General features: G+C 39.6%; 1 protein-coding gene across 2 annotated transcripts in view; it reads right to left on the bottom strand.

Moving 5' to 3' along the window:
• NCAM2 (neural cell adhesion molecule 2) overlaps positions 1-25,246 on the bottom strand; it is a 547,839-nt gene that overhangs the window by 209,744 nt on the left and 312,849 nt on the right. For both annotated transcript variants that reach the window (XM_075910051.1, XM_006128839.4), the window contains exons 6-8: positions 22,557-22,674; positions 13,625-13,785; positions 1,148-1,293 (exon numbers count right to left, since the gene is read on the bottom strand). In XM_075910051.1, coding sequence (XP_075766166.1) covers positions 1,148-1,293; positions 13,625-13,785; positions 22,557-22,674 — 425 coding nt within the window. The remainder of the gene's footprint in view (positions 1-1,147; positions 1,294-13,624; positions 13,786-22,556; positions 22,675-25,246) is intronic.

Below are 25,246 nucleotides of genomic sequence, written 5' to 3'. Positions count from 1 at the left end.
CGCGGGGGATATTTAAATCCCCCGCGGATTTGCCTATTCCAACGTGCTACATTAGCATTCCTTTTCCAGAAGGGATGCCAGTGTAGACGTAACCTTACTTTTTCAGTAATGGTACTATGAACATGGAAATATCTCTAACCTGAGAGGCTACTACAAACCATCTGCTCTGCTTCCTGTACTCGATAGTCTCATTTTTGCCACCAATCAAGATGTCATCTCTTTCCCTTCAAATGAAGCAGAGAAACTCCAAAATATACATGAAAAAAGAAAAAAAAATACCAGAAAGCAAATAGCGTTGTGACACCACTGAAAGGGAAATGGTTAAATATTTAACTCAGTCCCCTTTTGTGGCCCTTCTTCTGTTCCTATTGCAATCTGCTGGAATTTTGCTTTTGACTTAATTAGGGACAAAATTATGCCCTTTTTTCTAATTCTGTTCTGCTCTTTGCTGCTCCCTTCTGTACAATTTTTATTACCAAAATAACAGTAATTTGTTTATGTTTTTGTTTACATTCAACTAACCTTATCCTTCCCTACCCCATTCAGTTGTGAAAACATGGGAACAAATGTATTCCATTTATGGTGGGGTGAGGAGTTTTTCTGAGCTTTATCAAGGATAGTTGGGAACAAAAGAGAAGAATGAAGAGAAAGGAATAGCTAAGTAAAGAACCAAAAGGCTTAGGCAAAAATTTTCAGAAACTTCCTTTCTTCTGGCTACCTCACTTGCTGGGTCCCCAGCTTTGGACATATATGTCTTCATTTTCAGAACTGTTGAGCACCTAAAGCTCCAGCTAAAGCTGTGAGAGAACAGAACTTCTAAAAACTGGGTTCTACATGTCAAGAAATTAAAGAACCCAAAATAAGGGGACACTTCCTAAGCTTTAGCTGTCATTTTTCACAGTTCCCATTTTAGTAATTTGAAAATATATTTTGTTTAGTATTTCCATTACTTTCATTTATAATGTTAGAATGTTCATGCTACAGTGCTATTACCTTATATACAAAGTATCCTCCAGAACCAATAGAAGCCAATTAATCTTTCTCTACATTAGTTTTCTATTTATAAAAAAAGAGGATTATCATGACAATACCTATTTAGACTTTCTATGTCTGCTCCTCTAGAAACACACATTAAAAGCTGTTTTACCTTGTCACCTTCAGAAAAAGTTATTCCATCGATGGCTCTTTTCCAAGTAATTTCTGGGACAGGTTCTCCTTCTGCTTCACATATCAATGTCGCTTGGCCATTCTCATATGTGGTTTCATTTTTAAGATGCATTATCTGAGGCTGTACTGTTAAAAATATAAATTATTTTACTCATTATGCATCAAAAACCTTATATACCAGTCTATTTTAAAATGTCTGTTTTGTTTTAAAAGTTCATTCATGTTTACTCTGTTGGGATTAGCAGCAGCCCTATTTCAAAATCTATAGGGCTGCACAGCTAAAATAACCTCAGAGTCGAACTTATTTTTTTTCAAAACAATGTAAGTCAATTTGAACACAGACCTTGCACTGTTAACAAGTTAAATATATCCTATGGGTGAAAAAAGAAAAGAAAAAATAGCAGTATTTTAATATTAAGGTGGAGTAACCAAGAACTCAAGAGTCCAGTCATGACATGTTCAAGCTGACACCTGAATTCCACTTCTGCTCCTTCACATGCCTTAAAACACTGACTGAAATATTCTCAAGTGTGAGGATGGCCCCACAATTAACATTTAAAATGAAATAGCAACATCATTCCACGTATGTGTGTGTGTGAAAAATTCACATTTTTGAGTGCCAGAGTTAAGTCAACTTAACTCCGAGGATAGATGTGGCTAAGTCAATGGAATAATTATTTCATTAATCTAGTTACAGCAACTTGGGGAGATGAATTATCTTAATTGACAGAAAAAAAGCTCTTCTTTTGATGTGGGAAGCATCTTGCTGTGACACTGCAGCTGTGCAGTGGTAGCATCTGTAGTATAGACATTCCCTGAGATTATTCAGCTATTAAGACAGATCAATGTCCTACACTACATTAACTTTGAAGCAGTCTAAATCATAGGGCTGAAAAGATTTTAGCTTAATAATTTAACTTTTCATCACTGAAAAATATTGAACAGATTTTCTCCAAACTGTGGCTCTGATCCTAAAGTGATCAATGCAGGTGGACTCTTGTCCACTGGGGATCCACATGAAGGTGAAGGTCCACAGGCACAGATAGCATTATGGGACCAGAGCCTTTATTTCTGCTAAATTATTGTATATAAAAGCCTCAGTTGGAATACAAAAGTCACCTTTGTGCTTGGTTTCCTGGGAGGCATATAAATAATGTAACAGCCTCAATGCAGCATGCCCCACTTAAGTATAATATTCCTTAACAACAATTAATATGTAATATTTAAAGTAACAAGTGCAACTATATGTTTTCAAATCTCAGAAAGGATTTGGTCAGTTCTTCACACACATAAATCATCTTGAAGCAAAAACTAAGTATGAAAAGAAATAGCCTAATGATGGGATTGTTTAGAAAGTAATGTATGAGAAAACATGACTCAGACATTATTTCCTTGATTTCTCCTATCTATAGTGGTTACTGCTGTCTATTGTTACAATCCCAATTGCCTCTTTGAAGGTGAACACAGGTGTGACAAGTGATGATATATATAACTGTGCCAAATATAGTTGAGAAAGCTAACAATTTTATATTCTCTAAGCATTTGCTGCTTATTTTGGGACTAACTCTATAGTCTTACCCTTGGTGTAATTCCAATGAAGTAAATGTGATTACATGTGGAACAAACAGGTGAAGAATTATTTATTTTTCCTGTTTATTAAATTCAGTAACCACTGGAACAACACAAGACTGTTTCATGTTAAAATTCTAGATATGGAACTACCCATAAAAAATGGTTCCCCTAAGACTGTCTGCATCCATGAAGCAAGAAGATAAGACATGGTCAAAAGAATAGAGGCATAAGACATCCATGAGAGGAGCTAGGTTCTCTAATATTACAGGTTGTACCTCCATTAATCAGGACTGCCTGATCCAGCAACATCCTTGCTGGACCACAGATGCTCCTGGACCACAGAGCCCAGGAACAGGGAGGTCTGGAGGTGGGGCAGGAGTGCCAAAGGGGGCACCAGCAAATCAGCCGGGAACCCAGTGTGTGTGTGAGGGGGTGGGATGAGCTGCACGGCAGGGAGATGGGTGGCACAGTGGTGGACATGGAGCTCCAGCCTCAGTGGTAGCCTGGAATGAGATGTAACAGGTAATTCGAACTAAGGACTTAGTTCGAATTACCATTTAATTGCCACGTGTAGCTGCGGGCAGTTAGTCTGGACTAGTGGCATTTAAAAACAGTGACCGGATGGGAACATGCAAATAAAGCCAGGGATATTTAAATCCCAGGCTTCATTTGAAAGTTCGAACTAGGGGACTAGTGTAGACATACCCTGAGTGTCTACACAACCATTCTATTATTTTGAAATAATTTTGAAATAACGGATGGCTTATTCTGAAATCTGTAAACCTCATTATACAAGGAATAACGTCTATTCTGAAATAGCTATTTCAAAATAAGGCGTGTGTACATGCTCCACTGCTGCTATTTTGAAATAGCGTCTGATCAGCACCATTCTAAGTTATTCCTCCCCAGTGTCTTCTGGGGCTCTAAATTGAGATACCATGTGTACATTAGGGAAGCGTACCTCAGACTAATTTTGAGGCTTCCCTGTAGAGTAGCTATTCCAGAATAGCTTATTTCAAAATAGCTGTGCAGTGTAAACATACCCTAACTGTTTGAAATAAGATTATTCCTCAAGGAAGGCAGGAGTACAGATTTTGAAATAACCATCCTGTTATTTCAAAACAACAGTCTTGGAAGTGTGGACACTCCACTTATTATTTTGAAATAAGTGTGTGTGTGGGGGGGGGGGGGGGGCATATTTCAAAATAACTCTCTAGTATAGACCAGAATGAATTAAGTGTGCTTGTCATTACAGCAGGGTATTTTTATCAATTTATACATGACAAACAATTCAATTTTCCCAAAGAGATTTATGTTCTAAACCTTGCAACTCAAATTTCTTGATCTTTATGGGTTCTTCCATTCTAAACTTCATAAAGACCTTCTTCCAGTGGGCCACTATAAGAGGAAAACTTTGAACTTGACATTTTAGACAAAAGCAGCTGACATTTAAAGGACTAACTACTGATTAATCAGGGAACATTCCTAGCTGAAAGTCATTACTAAGAAGGAGAAAAGCTTGAAAGCGACTAAAGGATATTATTTCATTGCTCTGTTTTTATAGGTCATTAGTGAATTATGATCTTTTGACCAAAAGGTCTGCAATGTATTATGAAACTTGCTTAACTTTTAATTATACAGGTAGGTTAGTAAGATAGTATAAAAATGAGTACTATATATCTATTCCACAGCAAGGTATCAGGACTACAGTGGATAGGAAAATTAGAATAGACTTTTAAAATCTGTAAATGTTCTCTCTCCAATTGTCGAGGAATGCCACTAATGAAACCACAGAATCTTGGGATGCTAATCCAGAAAAGCAGAAGATTTATGTTAATTTCTTCTGCAACAAATGCTAAAGCACGTACTATAAAATGTATTAACAATTTGATCTTTCTGAGAGTTCTGTCTGAAATGAAAAAAGCAAGGAAAGAAAGGACTTGCACTCAAGTTTAGTTGAAGTGAAAAACATTATGCAGAAAGCAAAATGGACAAACCCCAGTGAGAAAAAAAAATCACAAATGGGGCATTGACAAAGAAACTGAACATTCACCAGACAAACAGCACTTACTGGTCTGCATCACTCTGCATCCCATAACCCTTCCCTCCACCCTCAGCCACCCTGCCTCCTCCCTCTCTCTCAGCACCTCCTTACCCTGTACTGCAGTGGGGTGGGAGCCATATGGCTTCCCCCACTCTCAGGGGGAGGCCGGAGCAACGCACCCTCCTCCCTCATGGGAGCGGAGGTAGTAGTTGAAATTGAAATTTCAATTTCACACGTGCCCTCTCCCCTCATGTGGGAGGGTAGAGCAGCACACCCTTTCCCCTCCTGGGGGGGACAGAACCACACACTCTCCCCTTTCACGGAGGGGGGATGGAGCCCTGAGGCCTCCTCTGTCATGGAGGAGGAGATGGGGGACATGTTGCCTCCCCCCTTGCAGTCAGAGGAAGAGAGCCAGGTCTCCTGCAGCCTCAGGGGAGACCGGCAGCTGCAAGGAGAGCCAGGTCCACCTATCCCCAGAGAGGGGGATTGGTGAGTATAGCGAGCAGGGGCCACAGACCCCTAATAAACTTTATCTACTGAATAACAATTATCCATTATCAGTATTCATTGAAGAGTATATGGAATCTTTTCAAATCTGTAACACTCATTTCCAACATCTATCTATCCAATATCTATTTAAATCAAATCTTAGGGGGGACCTGGAGCAAGCCAGGAATCAGCTGTCCGAGCACATACTGGGTCCCCCATGCTGAGCTTCAGCCTTTTAAATGTATTAAGAGCTTGACAGCTCTTAATACATTTAAAAAGCAGAAGTGCAGTGGAGTTAGCTCCCAGGGCCAGGAGCTAATCCTGCTGCAGCTCCCCATGCTTATCAACTAATCGACTAATAGATGGAAATTCCAGCAACTAGTCAATTTGTTGATTAAACTAAATTTAACATCCCTACCTCTGGGAAGATTTCTAGTGTTTAATCAGGTATTGATTGGCCTCGTTTTTTTTCTCTGAAGTTTAACCAATTTAATAAGTGCAGAGGAAACATTGCCCACCTGTACAGGCTTCAATCAGCGTGGATGATAAATCTGGAACAAATGAAGCAAGTGAGAGTGGGGGAATAATTATGTCCCAAAGGGCACCTCCCATATTAGATGTACTGCAGCATCTCTATTTGGTCCTTTTGGGAGCTGAGGCTCCTTCTTGAACACTGTTTTCAGAGTAATGGGTTTGGAATATGTTGTATTATGTCTAAGAAAGGTAAACTAGGAGATGGTAGTTATATACTCTCACTCTCCGAAAAAAGTGGGCAGAGGGACATATTAGCCATAGTATTCCTTCACAGATTGCCTCACATCTCTTCTGTTTGAGATCAGATGTAAGGAACTGCGTAATGACAATGAAAGCTTTGCTAAATTTCTTACAATGAATGATAAACACTGGCTATTTTATCTTTCTCTGCAGTATAACATTTAAGCAGCATTGTGAACAAAAATGTTCTCTTAGAACGTTTTGAAATGAATTGAACCCATCATTGAAAACAATCACAATGACATCTGCAAGCAACAAAAGAAGAAATAACAGAAACAAAAAATAAGCCCTATATCCAGAGAGGAAATAAGTACTGTAATACAGTTACAAATCATAGGAACATATGTAATTAGAGTTAGGGTATATCTACACTACCCCCTAGTTCGAACTAGGGGGGGTAATGTAGTCATACGGAGTTGCAAAGGAAGCCCGGGATTTGAATTTCCTGGGCTTCATTTGCATAAAGCCGGCCGGCGCCATTTTTAAATGCCGGCTAGGTTGGACCCCGTGCCGCGTGTAGCCGCGCGGCACGGGGTCCAACCTAGCCGGCATTTAAAAATGGCGCCGGCCGGCTTTATGCAAATGAAGCCCGGGAAATTCAAATCCCGGGCTTCCTTTGCAACTCCGTATGACTACATTACCTCCCCTAGTTCGAACTCGGGGGGGTAGTGTAGACATACCCTTAGTGTTTTTTTAATCTGGTCCCATTAATACATTCACTATAGGTGAACAAATACTCCCATCTTTGAAAATTAATGATGCAGGAAAGGGGATTAGGTTTGTTTGAGAGGTTGGAGAGTTTTGTAGAAATGGTCAAGAGGATTGTCACTTGTCTGATATGAGGTTTGGATGGTAATTAGTACTTGTGGTCTTGTAATTTATGTCAGGACACTTATAGCATTGGGTAGGCATCTCATATAAAGGATAATGCCCTTGACACAAAGGAGAACTATAAGGCAAGTTTGAAAACATTTATTTGGTGTTGGTCCACTTTGAGCCAGGGGGCTGGACTAGATGACTTCCCGAGGGCTCTTCCAAATCTAATCTTCTATGATTCTAAGAATGGGGTCTAGGTTATGACAAGGGAGGAGAGAAGCAGAGGAATACAATCTTTTAAATCAGTATATAACTAGGCAGGTCCAGAAAGAAGAAACATTTGGAAATAACAAAAACAAAATAAGAATAAATATTTGGAAATGACAAAAGCAGAGAAAAGCAATTAACACCCATGTGTCCCAGCAGGAGTGGAAGGATCAAATACAAATGAATTCATAAGAAGAACCTTGGCACAAGTATTAAACATTAATTTGGATGAGAACTCCTAGGTGGTATTGAATATCAATACAGAGAGACACTATGGCAGGGAAGCAGAATGACAGAGAAAGATTACCAGCACTGGCTCATAATCAGCAATAGATCCCCTATGAGGGAAATAGCATGCTTCTGATATCTTCCTGATATAAGTCTCATCACACAGAACAGAAATAAAATCCTAGCAAAGATCAAAAAATATATTGTATTCCAGAATGTAAAGGTAGAAGCTTTGTAATTTTCCAACTTCAGGATTTTATATAAGGAGAAAACATCTTTGGTAGACTGGATAACAGCAAAGTAATTGCTAAATAAAATAAAAACTCTAACTCATGGACTGAATCCAAACATTTATATTGATAAGCAAAGAGATAGGTTTGTTAACTCAGAAAGCACAACATTCTAAAACCTTCACTACCTTGTCAGTGACATAGTCTGGAGTTTAAAAGTGTCATGTTGTAACTTATATTACTACTAAAGATTTATACTGCGGTAATGACAGGCTTCAACCCTATCAGGGCTTCATTATATTGCATACTCTGAAAACATTAATAAATAACAGTCCCTGCCCCAAATATTTTTCATTCTAAAGAAAAAATAAATAACAGGCGGATGAGACAGATAAGCAGGCAGTAGGGTTGCAAGGGTCATTTTTTAAAAAAAGTATGTTTTCACATAGATTGGCTTTGTGCACTCTTCTGACCAGTAATCAGCAATTATCTTCCTAATCATTATCAAACCTCATTTTTCTGAATATATTCTGAATAGGAGCTTTCTCTTTGTGTAAGGAACAACATGGAAGAAAGGGAAAAGTGTTATGCAAGGTATTGTGAAAAGGTAATATGATACAAGACCGTGAAGATATTTGTGGAATATGATAAGGAATTTGTATTGGATGCCATGGTTCTCTCTTGTTTCCCCTCATTTCTTGGAAACTGTAGAAAGATTAATATAATTAAATACACATATTAGATCACATACCTATTGTGTTAGTCCAGGACCCTTAGAATTTCCTTAGGACCTAAAAGCTAATCTCTGAGTATGTGTACACTACAGCGTTAATTGGAGTTATCTTAATTCGAAATAGTTACGCTAATTTGAATTAATGCCTCTACACACAAAATGCAGCTTGAATTAGCATTTTGCTAATTCGAAATACTGCATCCACACTGACTGGACACAGATTCGGATTTAAGGCCAGCCAGAACCAGTCAGGCAGCTCATCAGGTCAGGACTGTCTGTGTGTGGCTGCTGCCTGAGGCTATCTGACGCCTGTGCTTAAAGGCACACCTCCCCCTGTCCCCTGGGCAACTGGTTCACATGTGTCCCTGCTTGCTTGCCTTCCTCAATGAGGGACAGAAAAGCATTTTGTCTCTGCGTGCTCTGCTTGCCCTCACTCGGGGCACCACCGCACTCTGCAATAGGGAGCCGGAGCTGCCCCAGGGCACTCTGGTGCTTCTCATGGATGTGTTGCTGTGAGCCTGGCTGCACTTTCTGCAGGCTGCCATCCGGGAGGTCCATCAGGGGGGATGTCAGTATCCAGGCCCTGCAGGAAAGCTTCCACCCTGAGGAGCACTAAGAACCTCCCTGGTCTGCCCCACTGGGGGCTTGTGCCTCATTCCTCCCTCCTTCCACTTACCTCTCCCTAACCCCCCTTCCTGATGTCAAATAAAAATACATTTCTTGCCAGAAACAAACTCTCTTTATTGACCAAAACTGGGGTGGGAATGAGAGTGGGAGAGGGGAGGGGGAAACCTGGGAGAAGGGACCTGGAAGGGGAGAGGTGAGGGGAAGAAGCGGGAGGAGAAGCTCAGGGTTAGGGGTTTGCTGGACCAACTTGATTTTCATGCAAACCAGCTCTTGGGTTTGCATGTGGCCTTTGGTGGCCAAGCTGGCAGCTACTCTGACAGACAGCTGCATTCCTCTGTCTAGTACGGAGATCTAGTACGGACGTAGGGGGCATCTGCCAAACTTGAGTACGGTACACCCTGATCTCTGCCCTGGACCAGGAAGGTGACCACCTTCTCCAGGCCCTAGAAGGTCCTGGGAGCTGGCAGACTGTTCCTGTGGAGTGGTGGAGGGCTGGCTGCCACTGGCTAGCTGGCTCATGTTTTGGGGCCAGTGGGTTGGGGCAGTGACTGCTGGCTCTGGGCTGGCAGGCTTGGAGCTGGCACAGGCACTGTGGCCAGAGTCTGCCCCCCTAAAGGCTCTAGGGCTGGGAGAGAGGGAGAAGAGTTTTCCTGGTTTGGCTCAGAGCGGCCACCAGGGAAAACTGGGAAGGCGGGAGGCCAGCTAATTTGGACTAAGCATCTACACAATGCTTATTCCGAATTAGGTAATTCGAGTTTGGCATTACTCCTCACAGAATGAGGTTTACCAAACTCCAGTTAAGCGCCCCGCTATTTTGGATTTAATTCGAAATAGTGGTTTGCTTAGGTAGACGCTATGGGAGTTAATTTGGAATAACAGCTGTAGACATACCCTCTAACCAGGTATTAAGCAGCAGCTGCCGATGGGGAGAACAACCTTGCAGAAACCCTAACAGAAAACTCCCATCTCCATATTCAGATGGTGCATGGGAAGTTGGTTCTAGTTGTTACCATCAAAGTCTGAGTCCTGCTGGACTACAATGAGGGTATGTCTACACTAGCTTGTTAGTTTGAGCTAGGTAGGCAAATGAGGGCAACTGGAGTTGCAAATGAAGCCTGGGATTTAAATATCCCGGGCTTCATTTGCATGTTCCCGGGAGCCACCATTTTTAAATCCCCCTTAGTCCGATATTTAAATCCCGGGCTTCATTTACAACTCCAGTTGCCCTCATTTGCTTACCTAGCTCGAACTAATGAGCTAGTGTAGACATACCCTGAGAGTAGTGGGATTGGTCTCACTGCATGGGGGCTGCCCACCCCGTGTGTCCAGAGTTGAAAGCAGTCTTGCCTCCTGTTTCTCTCACTTTCCTTGAGTGAACCCTGCAGGAGGCTGCTCCCCAGCTCAACAAAACTCAGAATCAGACCCCATCAGTGAATGGTTCTCCCACAGCCTTTAGCATGTCAACTGAGCCATCTATATGGCCTGCTTCTGAAGTGTGCAGTGAGGAGACCTTTACCACGCGTGCATCATCTAATCCATTTCTTCCCCTTGTGTTCTGCTCATCAAGTGGCAGGGCCTGCTGCCACCTGTAGATGATGAGGAAACCTGTTGGGCCTGTCTGTGCTCTACTCTGGTTCCAAGGCCCACCAGGAATATCAGCTGGCATTTCCTGCAGGAAGCCTTGAACACGGGCATGACCCATAGTAGTTGATGAACTCCTCTGACACCTACACCTATTGCAGTTAGATGGAGACATTGGCACTCATCTCCATAGTGTGTGTCAGGCTGCAGCCCCTCTTCTGTCTCCACCAACCCCATTTAATGAGTTTCTGGCTGCTCTTTTCCCTGCACCTCCTGAGTCATACACATGGCCTGACAAAAAAATCTGTATCACCTCATCAACCTTCCCCTGGCTATGGCCAAAAGAGTCATCCATCATAATAGGACAAAGCTGGACGGAGGGATACTCTGTAATTGTGGGACCTATTTCCAGTCTCTCATCTGATCACATCTATAGACAGAGTTCTACTGACCCTCTGGATGCCTTTGATGACTGGTGAGTTCAGTCTGGTGTTCTCTGCTCAGTGTCCCACACTCTGGCTCTCTCATTTTTAACTTTTGACCTCATTTCCATTCCTGATTTCTCCACTATTGTTCCCAGAACTCAACTATGACCTGGACTTAGGGGTAACTTCCCCTTAGTTCAGGAAAAGGGGCTTTAGTCTCGGGTGGACTTAGGCTCACCCATCCCAGGCCTGAAAACAGCACACACCTTTCAACTTCAGAGGAAAACAGAGGAGGAAAGTGCCCTAAAAACAATAGTCTCCTTCACTATCTAAGCCTCTTCTATCCACATAGCAGATCCATCATGTGAACTGAGCCAGAAATCCTGTGGGAAAAAAATTACTTGTGATCACGTAACCAATGACTGTTATAATGCATATGTAGAAGGGGTTTTAATTAAGATTGCACAGATGCCTCACTTTAGGCTAACTTTTGAGTACTGTAGTTGACTGTCGGACCTGTACATTGGTACCTCTGAAATCCAGCACTGTTTGGTCTGGCAACATCCATTAACACTGACCAATGTTCCCAACATCCTGCAGAAGTAGTGCAGTGGGATCATGGCTGATCATTGGTTGGGATGTGGATTCCACTTTCCCAGACTATCCACTTTGAGACGGATTACTGTTGCTTTGTACAGATAGAGTAGATATTATCATTAGTATTGCTTGCTTCAAGAAGTAGAAAAAAAATCTAGATTTAATAAATAAATTGAAAAAATGAAGCATTGTATTTGTCTTTAACATTGTTGCCTCAAGCATTTCAATTGTTGATACTGAGTATTAATATCAACAAATAATTATTAATACTTTTTATTTTTATTTAGTTAATTTCAGGATTGTAATTGTCAAGCAGTTTCAGATTTCAGATTTTTTTCCCTAAGGCCAATGTGCATGGGAGCTTTGCTCTACTATATTTTTAATTTAAAAACTAAGTGATGTGATTTTATGGCAGCAGCATCACATGCTGACAAAAATGTGAACATTTAGTTTCTCTTCTCTGTTCTTTAATCTTTTTTTTAGTCATGTAACACCTAGCAACCAAGTTTGCTTTTATAAATATATCCTCTTTATTTTGTTAATAAAATCACTTTTTAACAACTCCAATCTAATTCCTGTGTTCTAGAAGGCAAGAAGTTGTGTGTCCATGTGCCTGAACTGCAGGTCAGATATTAAGAGATTACAGTTTCTTTTCAAGCTCTTTCCTAAGGGAGGACTAAAGAGTTGGGGTTACCCACAGGGAGAAGTTCCCAAGTGCTTCTTCCTAGCTTCAAGGGGCTTTTGCATTTGAGTAGTTGCAGTCCAAGGTCACAGAGTCTGTAATATTGAGGAGTTTTTTTTAGCAGCTACCCCTTTCATGTCAGAGTTATGAACAGCCGTGATACTTACAAACAATAAAGCATATTAAGATCAACCAATCAATTTAAAAAAAATAATAAAATAAATAAAATAAAATCTTGCTTCTATATGATTTTCACTGGAGTAAAAATGCCTTATTTAAAAAGCTAAGTCTCCTGTGGGGGGTTTTATTTGTGGGGGAGGATTATACATTCAAGGTTTTCTCTCCTTCCATCCATACATATTCTCATAATCCAACAACCAACTTTTAAAAGGAAACCACAGAAAATTAATAATTTACCAGTTCAGTGTTCTGTATCTGAATTGCTGTTCAGCAGATGTTGAAGATAACAGAATTTCAAAATCAAATTCAGGAGTAAAGATTAAAGTGGCAAACAGCAGAGAAAAGGTTCCCTTATTCCACTTAGGTATGTTAAATAGTGGTTAAGAATGGAATTTCCATTGACTATTCAATTAGTCAATAAGGGAATTCACTGTGGCTCTGCTTTTTAAATGAAGTAAGAGCCTTCCATCTTTTACTACATTTAAAAAGCAGAGGTGGGGCTTCTGAGACGCAGTGTGAACCGGGACTGCTCAGTTCCAGCTTGCATCATTTCACCCACTGCGCCTCTGACTCTCCTTCCCCCCACAGTGACAGTATTGGGGGAGAACTAACTTGATCTGCTCCCCCTTGCACTGGTTGCTGCTCCTCCCACTTCCTGCCTCTGCTATAGACTCAGCAAAGGAGGGGAAGAGGAAGCCACTAGTGGAGAAGTGACACAACTATGTAATAAACCTAAATTGATTGGGTAGTTAAGTAGTCGACTAGTCACTTACATCCCTAGTACCACAATGCCAAAGTTGGCTGCTGCATCAATTGGCACCTTCTGGTGGCAAGATTCCATATGAACTTATAAGTTACAATTTCAGTTGCTACTGTTAACCATAATGGTTACTTGTATTTAACAAATATATATATAAATAAGAGTAATATAGGTAAACTGGCATTTGGACCTTACAAATCCAGTTTTATAACCTCATTTGGGTTTCTAGATTCTTCATTCTCCTTCATGGATTGAGGTCTACAAATCAAATTTGGATCTCAATATAAACCTATTTCTCAAATGGCATATATGGCAGTGTTCCAGTGACTTAATTATATACACAATGAAGATCTATTCCAGTATGTTTTTTATAAAAAATATTACCACCAACTGCAATGAAATAACTAACAAAACAACAGAACAATTGACAGTATATGCCAGGCAATACTTACCAAAAACTTGGAGGAATGTCTGTTTTTTATCATTTCCTGCTTTATTTTTTGCTGCACAAATGTAAGGACCTGCATCAATATTTCTGATATCTCGGATAGTTAATTCTGTATTGCTTCCTCTGAAAATATATTTTTCATTTTCACCAATAAGCTTGCCATTCCTGAAGAATAGAAAGGGATTTATAATCACAAATGTATCTCTATCTGAAACACCACATTTAGTTTTCTGATTTAGAAGAGTGTGTCGCCTCAAAGTTATTTCCCTTGGAGGACACGGCTATTTTGCTCCCATACAAAGCACACAGCAAAATGTGTGTTAGAGGCTGGCATTATATGTGGAAGCAGTTGATTTCACTTTAATGTAAATTGTTTCATTGGGTAATTGGGTGTCTTAATAAATGCATCCAAATACTGGACAGAAGAGAATCCATTCTGGATCACATTTTGATACTCAACCTCCTTGCCATATGAATTTTATTACCATCTCCTAAAATACAAATTAATTAGAAACAGTATAACATTTTCATTCTAATAATTTGTAGCATTGATTTAATGACACTGCTATTCACATTAGTGAGATAATTTATAAAAATGGTTTCACACTAACTCATGTAGTATACTGGCACATAAACAACTTGTCTCAGTATTTTTTCCTTCTCATCTGTTGTTAGCTAGCCACAATTCAGTAAACAAACAAATCTCCAGCCACTAGGATATGTACAGTCCAGATGGCTTAGAAATAACAAAACCTGTGAATACTCTGATGGCTAATCAGTACTTGACCAACTCACTTCAGCACCCTGGCATACACACAATTACGTTATGCACTTTTTCTACTAGAATGCAATCCTGACTTTATTTCTCTTCACTTTGTCTTATTTACTCTAAGCTTCCTTTGATCTGTTTTTTCTGTTGCTCAGCAATGCACCTTCTTCACATAACAAGCAAACAAACAAACAAAAAACAAACATACATTGCCTGATTTACACACATGCTGAGTAACTTCAATGGCATTGAGAGACCAAATCACCTACATATGATTTAGACACTGTTACCCACCAGCTCTGTGATTCTTGGGGAACCAGAACATGGTCACCTGTCAGCCTTGTGCTCTTGGGGAACCAGGGAGTGACACTCATGGAAAACCATCCCCCTCCCTCAGGCCTCTGCTAGAATCAAAGACAAAGCAATGAAAAGGCCGGGGAAGACACACCTAAACTGCTTCAGACAAGGGTGATATAATTAAGGAAACACCCCAGCCTCATTTGCATTAAAGATGGAACAGAGGAACATCTCATTAGCATACAGAATGGAGAGCAGCTCTTCCAAGGCAGGAACCGCAGTGAACTATGGGACACTGAAAGCAGAGAAGCACTGCCTGATGGGAAATCCCTGCTCCAGATGCTAATGAACCTAAGCCTGCTCACACCCAAATCTAGTAACGATCCTATTGACATCTAAAATACTGAAACTGCCTAGTTGCATTGTGAGCTCGTTCAAGGAACATCACCCATAACCAGGGGTAATCAGTCTCTATTGTCTCTCCTCTTTCTCTTTGAACTATCCCTATAAAAACTCCTATCCTTGCCCCAAGAAAACTGTTCTGATACCTGGACTTAAACTGCATCAGTTCCATTGAGACTTCTTCATCTCCTGTCTGATCGTGCTGGGGGCTCTGTCCTGCTTATCTCCTGCCCTCTGGACCCCCGGCTACCATCATCATCTGGGAACCCTGATCAGTGCAAGCTCCGTGGAGTGGTGAGGTCTCTCTCTCTCTCTCTCTCTCTCTCTCTCTCTCTCTCTCTCTCTCTTTCTCCCTCCCATCAACTATCTCTCTAAGCATAGCCTCCTGACCCTGTCCTGTGTAAACTGTTATATGGTTACCTAACATTTGTAATCAGTTTCAATTTAGATTTAATATTGTAATTGTTAGATTTAATATTGTAACCTTTTGATATCTATTCACTACTCAGAAATAAATCACTTTCATTGTTAAACTGGTTGCTTCTCTCTCTTTCTTTCTCTTTTGCTCACTCTTCCTTAAGGGGTGTTGTTTTGGCTTCCCCATTTGCTCTGCAACAACGCTTCTTGTACCCAAGCAAAAGATCCCTGTAGTGCCTAAAATCCTGTGGGGTTTGCTCATCATGTGGTTTACCAGTGAATGACTGTGATGTGAAAGTGGGGATAGGGGGTGCTGAACCTGGGGGCTTATGAGGATGGCAGCTTAAAGTGCTGTTTAATCCAGCACACGGAGTCCAAAGGCACATGAGGGTGCAGTGTGGCATTGCTGTGAAACCCAGCCAGCTGAGTCCAGGGACATATGAGGGGGTCAGCTTGTGAGTGCTGAGTACCCAGTCCTCTCAGACGTGCTCTGTTAGTGGGTGTGAGTGTCTGTGTGTGTTGCCAAGGTGGTAAGAACCCCATCCTGAGGAACCTAGTTCCTGCAGGAGAGCTCCAGTGGGAGGGGGAATTGGCAGCAGGGAGAATTCAGCTCCATATGAGAGCCCAAGTAAGCACCAACAGCACACTGATAGAACTGTTAACCTTCCCCCAGTCCCATAAGGGTAACCCTGATAAATGACCATGAGCATACCCCAGAGTATTGGGCAAATCTGGTAACAACACCCAAGTTTAAAAATCAGGGCCATGGTGATTTTTAGTTTCTTACTGATAATTTTATGGTGATCATCATCTTAATTACAACAAATTCTAAAATAATTCCAAATAGATCTTATTTTGAATAAGAATATAGATACTTTCTAGGGAAGATTAATTTATGCTAAGAACATGATATTGGTAAGATTTTCCCTCTGTCTTATACTTTGTTATTAAAAAAAAAACTTACAACACAACAAATAGACTAGTAGCACCTTAAAGACTAATAATTCATGTAGATGGTATCATGAGCTTCCATGGGCGCAACCCACTTCTTCAGATGACAGGAGTAGTAGAAGTCCACATCCAAGAATAAATAAGGGAAGTGGCGGGGGGGGAGGGGGAGAGAGAAAAAGTGAAAAGAGAGGAGGGATAGCAGAAAAAAGAAGAGACAGTGAGTAGATGGTTCAAATCAGCCTGTTGTAACTATTTGAACCATCTACTCACTGTCTCTTTTTATTTTTTCTCTTTTCCCCCTCCTTTTTTATCGTTTTTCTCTCCCCCCTTCCTTCCATTATTTATTTCTAGATCCGGATGTCTAATACTCCTGTCACCTGAAGAAGTGGATTGCGCACACTAAAGCTCATGATACTAGCTACATGTTTTGTTAGTGTTTAAGGTGCTACTAGTCCAGTGTTTTTCAACCTTTATTTATAAAGTACCCCTTTAAAAAAAAAATAAGTACCCCCAGTACCTACAGTTTTCAGACACACAAAAGTTCTTCTACCATTGCAGCACATATGTTTAAACAACTTACTTATAGTCAGGCAGGAAATGACATTTTTGGGTGTAAAAAGTACAAAAGTAATAAAACACTGTAAAACTTTAAAACAAAAATTCAGTTTTCTCTAAATTTCAATTGTGTTGATGTACTCCCCCCACCCCCCGACTTCTCTCGAGTACACCAAGGATACTTGTACCACTGATTGAGAATCAATGTACTAGTCTGTTGTTTTTTAAAGTTTTTCCTGTGACAGACTAACTCGGCTATCCCTCTGAAGCTTTTGTTATTAAAGTTCAGTCAAATTTTAATCTACTGATGCTTTCATTTTATAAATATGATAGTAACATTTATTCATCTCCTTTTCAGTGTGAGTTCCTTTATTTATTTAGCAAATTATAGCAGACTTGATTCCACACCCAGATAGTCTCTCACAATTTCCTGTGATTTCAGTAGGATATGCAGAAAGTATCTGAGGTCAAAAATGGTCCCAAAATGTCTTTTGTGATGAACATTTCCTACACTCGTGGGCTACTTTGAAGTAGGAATAAGATCCTCCGGAAAAGGGCGCTTTTTCTGGAGGATCGGGGCCAGTGTAGACGCTCTTTTCTGGCTTTTCTAAAAGCCGGAAAAAAGCGGCGGACATTTTTATTTAAATGCCGCGGGGGATATTTAAATCCCCCGCGCATTTCCCTATTGCGATTTCAAAAATTACCATGCCCCTTCCGGAAAAGGGGCCAATGTAGATGTAGCCAAGATGATTTGAAAGTAGAAACTGGGACTTCCAAGGAATGGGACAGAGTTAAATTAATAGAGAACAAACAGATACATGTAACTCATTAAAAGATTATTTCCTTTGTTGGTTGATTCTAAATCCGGTCATTAAAGATCAAATGTTTATCTGCACTGATTTCACCCAGATTACTCACATTAGTATTATTTGCAGGATCAGAGCACACCTGTCTTAAAAATTTGGGTAGTTTAATTCTGTTGGAATTCTTTACTTGCTCATTCTGCTTTAATTCCAGTGTAACTCCATGCAATACAGAGGAGTTACCCTAGATTTACAGTGAAATTTTAACTAGGCGCATTCACATGTTAAATAAAGCAAAAACTAATCCATACTGATCTTTCTTTTCATGTACCTTCCAAAACTAATATAAGCAATCTAATGGATTGGTAGAGAAACACTGACACTTTAGCTCAATTCCTTTAATTATACATCATGCAATGGAGAATGGTACTTGAATATAAAATAATGTTTATATTCCCATAGAAACATAGATAAAATAATTGGCATAGACAAATGATGATCAGTAAGTTAAAATTCTGACATGCAAATTTCATACAAAGGAGGATTTGGTTCCAATCCTGAAGCTCCTGGTTTGGTCAGCATTTTGCTTATTGAGTCAAACACTACAAAGGGCTTACAAGAGGGCTAATTGTTATTGGTACAAGGTCAGTCCATCTGTATCTCATCTGACTTCAGTGGTGAAAGACCTGTTTGTGCCAGGGCTCAATTTAACCCTTAATTGTAGCAGCCTGTGGGAAACCAAAAAGAAAATCCCAGGGGATAAATTGAAAAAATGAATTTTAACTCGGTTGGAATCTGCCTGTATTTAATCATAACAAAGGAAAGATTATATCACAATAGTCATAAATCTTTCGGTCCTTTTCAAAAGAAAAATGTCCTACTGATGTCAGTGGGAGTTTTGGCTGTGTCAGGATTAGGCCATACAAAAAATTATAGTTATATTTCCCAAAAATTCTTTAACTTAAAATAACATAAAAACAACGAACTAGGAGTAACACAATACTTCAGTAAATCAAAACTCATTATTTCATTTGAAATAATTGTTATTGTTTGCACACTAGTGTTGCTCATTCAACAGCTATTTTGGCAAAAAAAATCCCCCATATAAAGAGGATACTGAACTTTACATAAAATGTGAACCTGTTGCTCATAGAATTCAATGGGGATTGAGTAAAGGGCTCCTGACCTGATCCTGTGTGAAGAGACAGTCCTGATGAATTATGTTTACTAATAGTGAGGCAATGTAGCTAGAGTATTATTGGGAAATCCAACTAGAATTTCTGTAAAGGAGGATGACCAGTGTCCATCTCCCAAACTTGCAGGATTATCCTAAGAAAATCCCTGAAAATCCAACAAACTCTTACAGAATCCTTAATTTTGCTGGTTATCAGTGAGAAAAAAGTAATATTTTAGTTTTATTACTTCAGTTTGTGGAATCAGAAATATTTTGTTCAGTTTCTTCCTTAGTGACAAGCATGTAGCATAAATTTCCATCCCTCTATTCCTTTGACATATGGGCTACGTCTACACTGGCCCCTCTTCCGGAAGGGGCATGTAAATTTCAGCAGTCGTCGTAGGGAAATCCGCGGGGGATTTAAATATCCCCCGCGGCATTTAAATAAAAATGTCCGCCGCTTTTTTCCGGCTTTTAAAAAAGCCGGAAAAGAGTGTCTAGACTGGCCCCGATCCTCCGGAAAAAGTGCCCTTTTCCGGAGGCTCTTATTCTTACTTTGAAGAGCCTCCGGAAAAGGGCACTTTTTCCGGAGGATCGGGGCCAGTCTAGACGCTCTTTTCCGGCTTTTTTAAAAGCCGGAAAAAAGCGGCGGACATTTTTATTTAAATGCCGCGGGGGATATTTAAATCCCCCGCGGATTTCCCTACGACGACTGCTGAAATTTACATGCCCCTTCCGGAAGAGGGGCCAGTGTAGACGTAGCCTGCTTGTAAGTAACTTACAATACACTCTGCATGTTTCTAGCACTTTTTATCTTAAGATCTGTAGATGCTTTTTCTACAGTAGCTCTTTTACAGATAAACAAACTGAGGCTTTGAAAGGCTAAAAGACTTGATCAAGAGCACAGAACTCAATGGCATAGTTGTAAACAGAATACAAAGTTATGGTGCCCAAATAATACATCCCATTTCTTCTCATAGTTTAGAGTCACAGTCTGGTAATTGGCCACTCCAGATCTAGGTGTTGTCGCCAAAAATCAAAGCCTCATTTTAACAGGCATTGTAATTCCACACAGTCACAGACAGTCCCATTCCCTCAAGAGCATATAATGTAACCAGACAAAGCAAATGAAGGGCAGAAAGAGAAACAGAGAAGTGAACTGACTTCCTTAAGATCTCATAATGCAGGTCAGTGGCAGAGTGAGGAACAGAATGCAAGTCTGCTGGCTCACTAGTCTCTTTCCCATTCACTAGACCACTCAGGGCCTGATTAATTCTTCTAGAGGTATTGGATGGTTTACAACAAACATTTCCCCTTTTAGAAAGGTCATTATTCCTACAGAGGGTCGATCTGGTTCACTGAGGCTACGTCTAGACTGCAAGCCTCTTTCGAAAGAGGCTTTTTCGAAAGATACTTTTGAAAAAGCCTCTTTCGAAAAAGAGCGTCTAGACTGCAAGCAGTACTTTCGAAAAAACAAGCCGCTTTTTTGAAAGAAAGCACCCAGGCAGTCTGGATGCTCTCTTTCAAAAAAGCCCTGTTTGCATTCAAGAACGCCTTTTTTCAAAAGAGCACTTTCGAAAAAAGGCGTTCTTCCTCGTGAAATGAGGTTTTCTGCCGTCGAAAGAAAAGCCACGTTCTTTTGATTTAATTTTGAAAGAACGCAGCTGTAGTCTAGACGCAGGTGAAGTTTTTTCGAAAAAAGGCTACTTTTTTCGAAAAATCCCTCGAGTCTGGACACAGCCTAGTACAGATGGTTTGCAGAGGTCCTTCTGCAAGGTGTTTTATTTGTTTGTATACATTACCGTGATACTTTCAAATTAAAGTATACTGTAGAAATGGCACTGAAGACTGACAATTCTACACATCCCACTTCCAAAGATACACGATAACTGTGTCCCTACTTTTCATCTTGAAAATGTAAAGTAGCAAGATGAATTGTCTTCTTGCAGTGAGACAAATGAGAATATTAGGCTTTCTGATAATTCTAGAGAGTTCTGTCCAGCCAGGAGCTACATTTTATAACATGACCTCAAAGGGACACCAAGTTCCCAAACTGTGAAATGTTAGTTTGTGAATTTCCCACCACTACTTCTAATAAATTTGGGTTTATCATCATTTATTTAATTTTTGTTACATCTGATAGAAATTGAATTCTTATCTGTAATAGTGAGACAGGTAATGATGACACTTACTTGCTCCTTCCTCAATCCAAATGAATTAGCGTAATGTCAGAAAGTCAGCACACCATTTCATAGAATGATGTGCTCATTGATGATTTGGGGTGCAAGAGTCCTCAGGAGATCATCTATTCCAACCTCCTACTCAAACAGAACTGTATTATGGTTGCACTCATTTCTCATGTATACCACCTGGCCAAGTGCATGTCCTGCACTCTCTCTGTGTTTACGGTGAGTCTTCGGTGACTCTTCCCTCCAGCCGAGTCACCGGCAGTCTACATGTGAAATAAAAGAACCCCCTTCCTGGGTACAAGTCCAATAGTCTCTCAGTGCCTTCTATAATGTCTCTCAGTTTGTTTCCACTCTGGAATAGAGCAGTGCCCCAAGTCTCCTTCCCTGGAGGGAACATCTTTGCCTTCTCAGGTCTTTTCCAGCACCAGCACTTTAGCTGGATCACTATAGTCTAATTCCCCCTTCTAGGGATTCCTCAATTCCTAGGCCACTTCTCCTATTTTCTAAGGGGTGGAATTTAGGGAGGAACTGGTCCCAACCCCTGCTCTGCAGATAGCAGCTGTCTACTGGGCCTGTTCCACTGCTGCTCTAATTCATTGTGCCATCTTGGCCCTTACTTTAGGGCACTCTGAAAGATAGGCACACATCATCCCTTTGAAAGGCCACCTGGAGAGCAATTCATTCAAGTAAAAAAATGGAAACACATATCTAGTGTAAAGGTTTAACCACATAAATCTCACTGACTTCACTTGGAAGCTTTACCCAACATCTCCAAAACAGTTTCCTGTTTTTAACAGATTCACATTATATCCACAACTGCTCTGCAATTAATGAAATCAAATATCCAGATAAACTAATATAACACAAAGAAGCCATACTGTTACTGAGCATTTAGCCATTGAGAATTTTACTGAGTATTTTACTGAGAAGCCACTTGTTACTAAGTGTTTGGCTACACTGGAAGACCTGATGACTTAAATCAGCTTAAGAGATATATTCTTTTACAATGTATTAGTGTATTATATGATATTGTTACTCTGTGTGTTGGTCATGTATTTATAGCATTACATACTTTGTTATTTTAGGTAGCTGGAGTCTGAACATTTCATGGAGAATTCAGAAATATATCTTTTTTCTTAAAATCAGAGGTTCTTACATTTTATTTGTTATTCCTTTAATACAAGACACATTAAAATATAAGTTAGATATTTTCTAAATTCTCTTTTTTAATGAAAACCATGGTTTGGACAAATATGTTATTTCATTTATTTAGCAATGCCTGTTAACCACATAAAACAATAGGGTAGTTTATTTTAGTAAGATACAAACTGATAACACATTTCAAATCTTTCTGATACACAGCTCTAAACGGAACTTACCTATACCAGCTGATTTCAGGTTCAGGAGAGCCAATGGCTCTACAGAATAAAGTAACTGCCTCTCCCCGATCTGCAGTGGCATTAAAGGACTTCTGTAGCAACGTAATTGCTGGAGGAACTGAAGGAAATGTAACAAAAAAAATACACACACATGTGAGATAACTAAAATATAGTCATTTTCAATTGTTTCTGTGGAAACTTTGAATAGATTCATCCTTATTAAGCATTTGATATACAAACACAAATTGAAGTCTGCCTACAGTATCAGATAACACTAAGATATATGCATTGTTATATTTCGTTCAGACAATGTTAACCATGATTATTTCATTTTAATGTTATCAGAACTCCTGTATATGGTTTCTTTTTAAGTAAATGAACAATAAAATGAATATAAGTATCTTCTTCTGCTGAGCTCTTTCATTAAATATGATTTAAAAGTAGCTGAATGACCATAGCTACTGTGTGCATATCAGTGCAGAGATACTTGTTAGTGTTAATTAAACTACCTGAGATGAAAAATTTCTCACTTTAATCCTCCCTCTTTGACACAATTATGCAGCTGACAAGCAATGATGCACTGATGTGAGACAGCATTTTCAAATTAGCTGTCAACCCATAATGTTTGTCTTGATTAAACATATTTAATTCTTCTAAATAAAATACAGAATATTTTCTAGAATATCATCAGTTTAAAATGGTGCATTGTGATAGAGTTCTGCATATACAATCTATATTTCACATTATTTTTCCAAAAATTCTAATTAATATGTCCCGTGAATTACATATTTTGCATTTTTGACATGATGGAGTTATTACTAAAACAAAGGTACCTTGGAGTGTTCACCTCAACAACATTCATAATAAAAAGCAGTTTCAAGAAACAATAAAGCAGATGTAATTTAATAGCTCCACTCATTATACTAATTTTATTACTCTACTGGAGTGGTCTTAAGATGGATGATATGAATATTAATTACCATAAGATTCACACTCAAGATGAATTTTATTATTAGAGAAGCCATACTTAGACATCTCTGATAGATAATCAAAAATCCTATCCTTTGCAGCCAAGCAAAGTTGAAATCAGATGTGTTCTTTCTTGTACCATACCAAGAGGGACTTGGATTTTCTGCCACCAAGTTCACTTTGCTCTGCTACTCGACTTCCACTTGTACTGGAACTCCATTTGCCAAAGTAAGGGAAGGAAAGGGGTGGGTTGGAGGAGGAGAGAAGAGCAAGTTTCCACCAAGCCCAATTCTGTACTGGCAAAGACATATCAGCAGGATAATTTAGAGCTGCCCCTGTGCACCTTTACCTTATGAAGTGACTATTGGGGGAGGATCAGAGAACTACAAATAGCTCCCTATCAGTCTACTCCCTCCACTGTACCCAAATCCTGTTTGGCCACTGGAGAGAATCAAGCCCTGTTTATGTAACACAAAGACTTGATTTTCACTGATCAATCTCTGCCTCCCACTTTCCAATTCAAAATATCTACATGGCAGCTGAACACTTTCTTATATGGCAAAACAATGGAAAAGCATTTAATGAATTTGTATTTATTCTGTGATGTTCTAGTTCTTGTACCTGAGGAAAAACCAAAACCAAATAGTCATCTGGGTCTATGTGGACTATCAGCTAGTTCTCAATTGACCACAAACTTGACTGAACTGAAGAATTTTAGAATTATAGACATAATTCAGCAAAATTGCTTAATCATTTCAAATGTTCAAAAAGAAAGATACTGAAGTAATTTCATTCTCACCCTAATTTTTCCTTTATAGACACAAGACTTGCAAATATGTGAGCTTCCCATACATCCTGTATGATCTGTAATTTTATTTTTGGTCTACTCCTGTTTGGTAACTTTAGGATAAGATGGTGATAAAGAGGAAGACAGAGAAGAAAGCAACAAAGTAAACCTACACACTTAGGGTACATCTACACAGTAGGGCAAAACTTTCGTTAAGCTACACAACTTCAGCTATGTCAATTGTGTAGCTTAAGTTGAAATAGCTTAATTTGGCTTTCGTTGATGTCTAAAACAGAAGCATGTTAAAGGAAAAACTCTCTTCCTTCGACTTCCCTTACTCCTCGTGAAATAAGGGTTACTAGGAGTCGGAGTAAAAAGTCCTCCAGCTTGCCATTATTTTGAAATAAAGGCTTGTAGTGCAGACACGTACTACGTTATTTTGGAATAACATCAGTTATGTCGAAATAACGCTGCTGTTGAGACATGCCTTTATATTCAACAGGCACTGCTAACAGGGAAAGCAATTCTTTGCCTCTAAGACTCATGATACAGTGGATGAAATCCTGGGCCCTTCCCAGAGTCAATGGGGATCTTGCTATTGACTCCAGTACAGCCAGGATTTCACCCAATACATTTTTATTCCCAGAGGTCAAAGAAATCTGACAAAACACTTATATTGAAATTTGTAGGCACTTATTTTTTTAACTTTTTTTAGTAACAGTTTCCCTTTTCAGAAAAACATAGCATGTTTCCTGTCCTGTTTCACATCCATTTTTAAAGCAGATATTAAGAATTTACTGTAAATACTGGTACAGCAAGATGCTACAAATTGGTCACTGCTGCCAATGGGAAAGGATACATTACAATTATATTTCAAAAGAGATCATACAAATAAAATGCTTTTCAATTTATTACCAACTAAAAATTCTACTAT

This window comes from Pelodiscus sinensis, chromosome 1, assembly GCF_049634645.1.
Source record: "Pelodiscus sinensis isolate JC-2024 chromosome 1, ASM4963464v1, whole genome shotgun sequence".
In the NCBI taxonomy this organism is placed as follows: Eukaryota; Metazoa; Chordata; order Testudines; family Trionychidae; genus Pelodiscus; species Pelodiscus sinensis.
The sequence above is the reverse complement of the archived record's forward strand: the minus strand, read 5'-3'. Positions and strand labels throughout refer to the sequence as shown.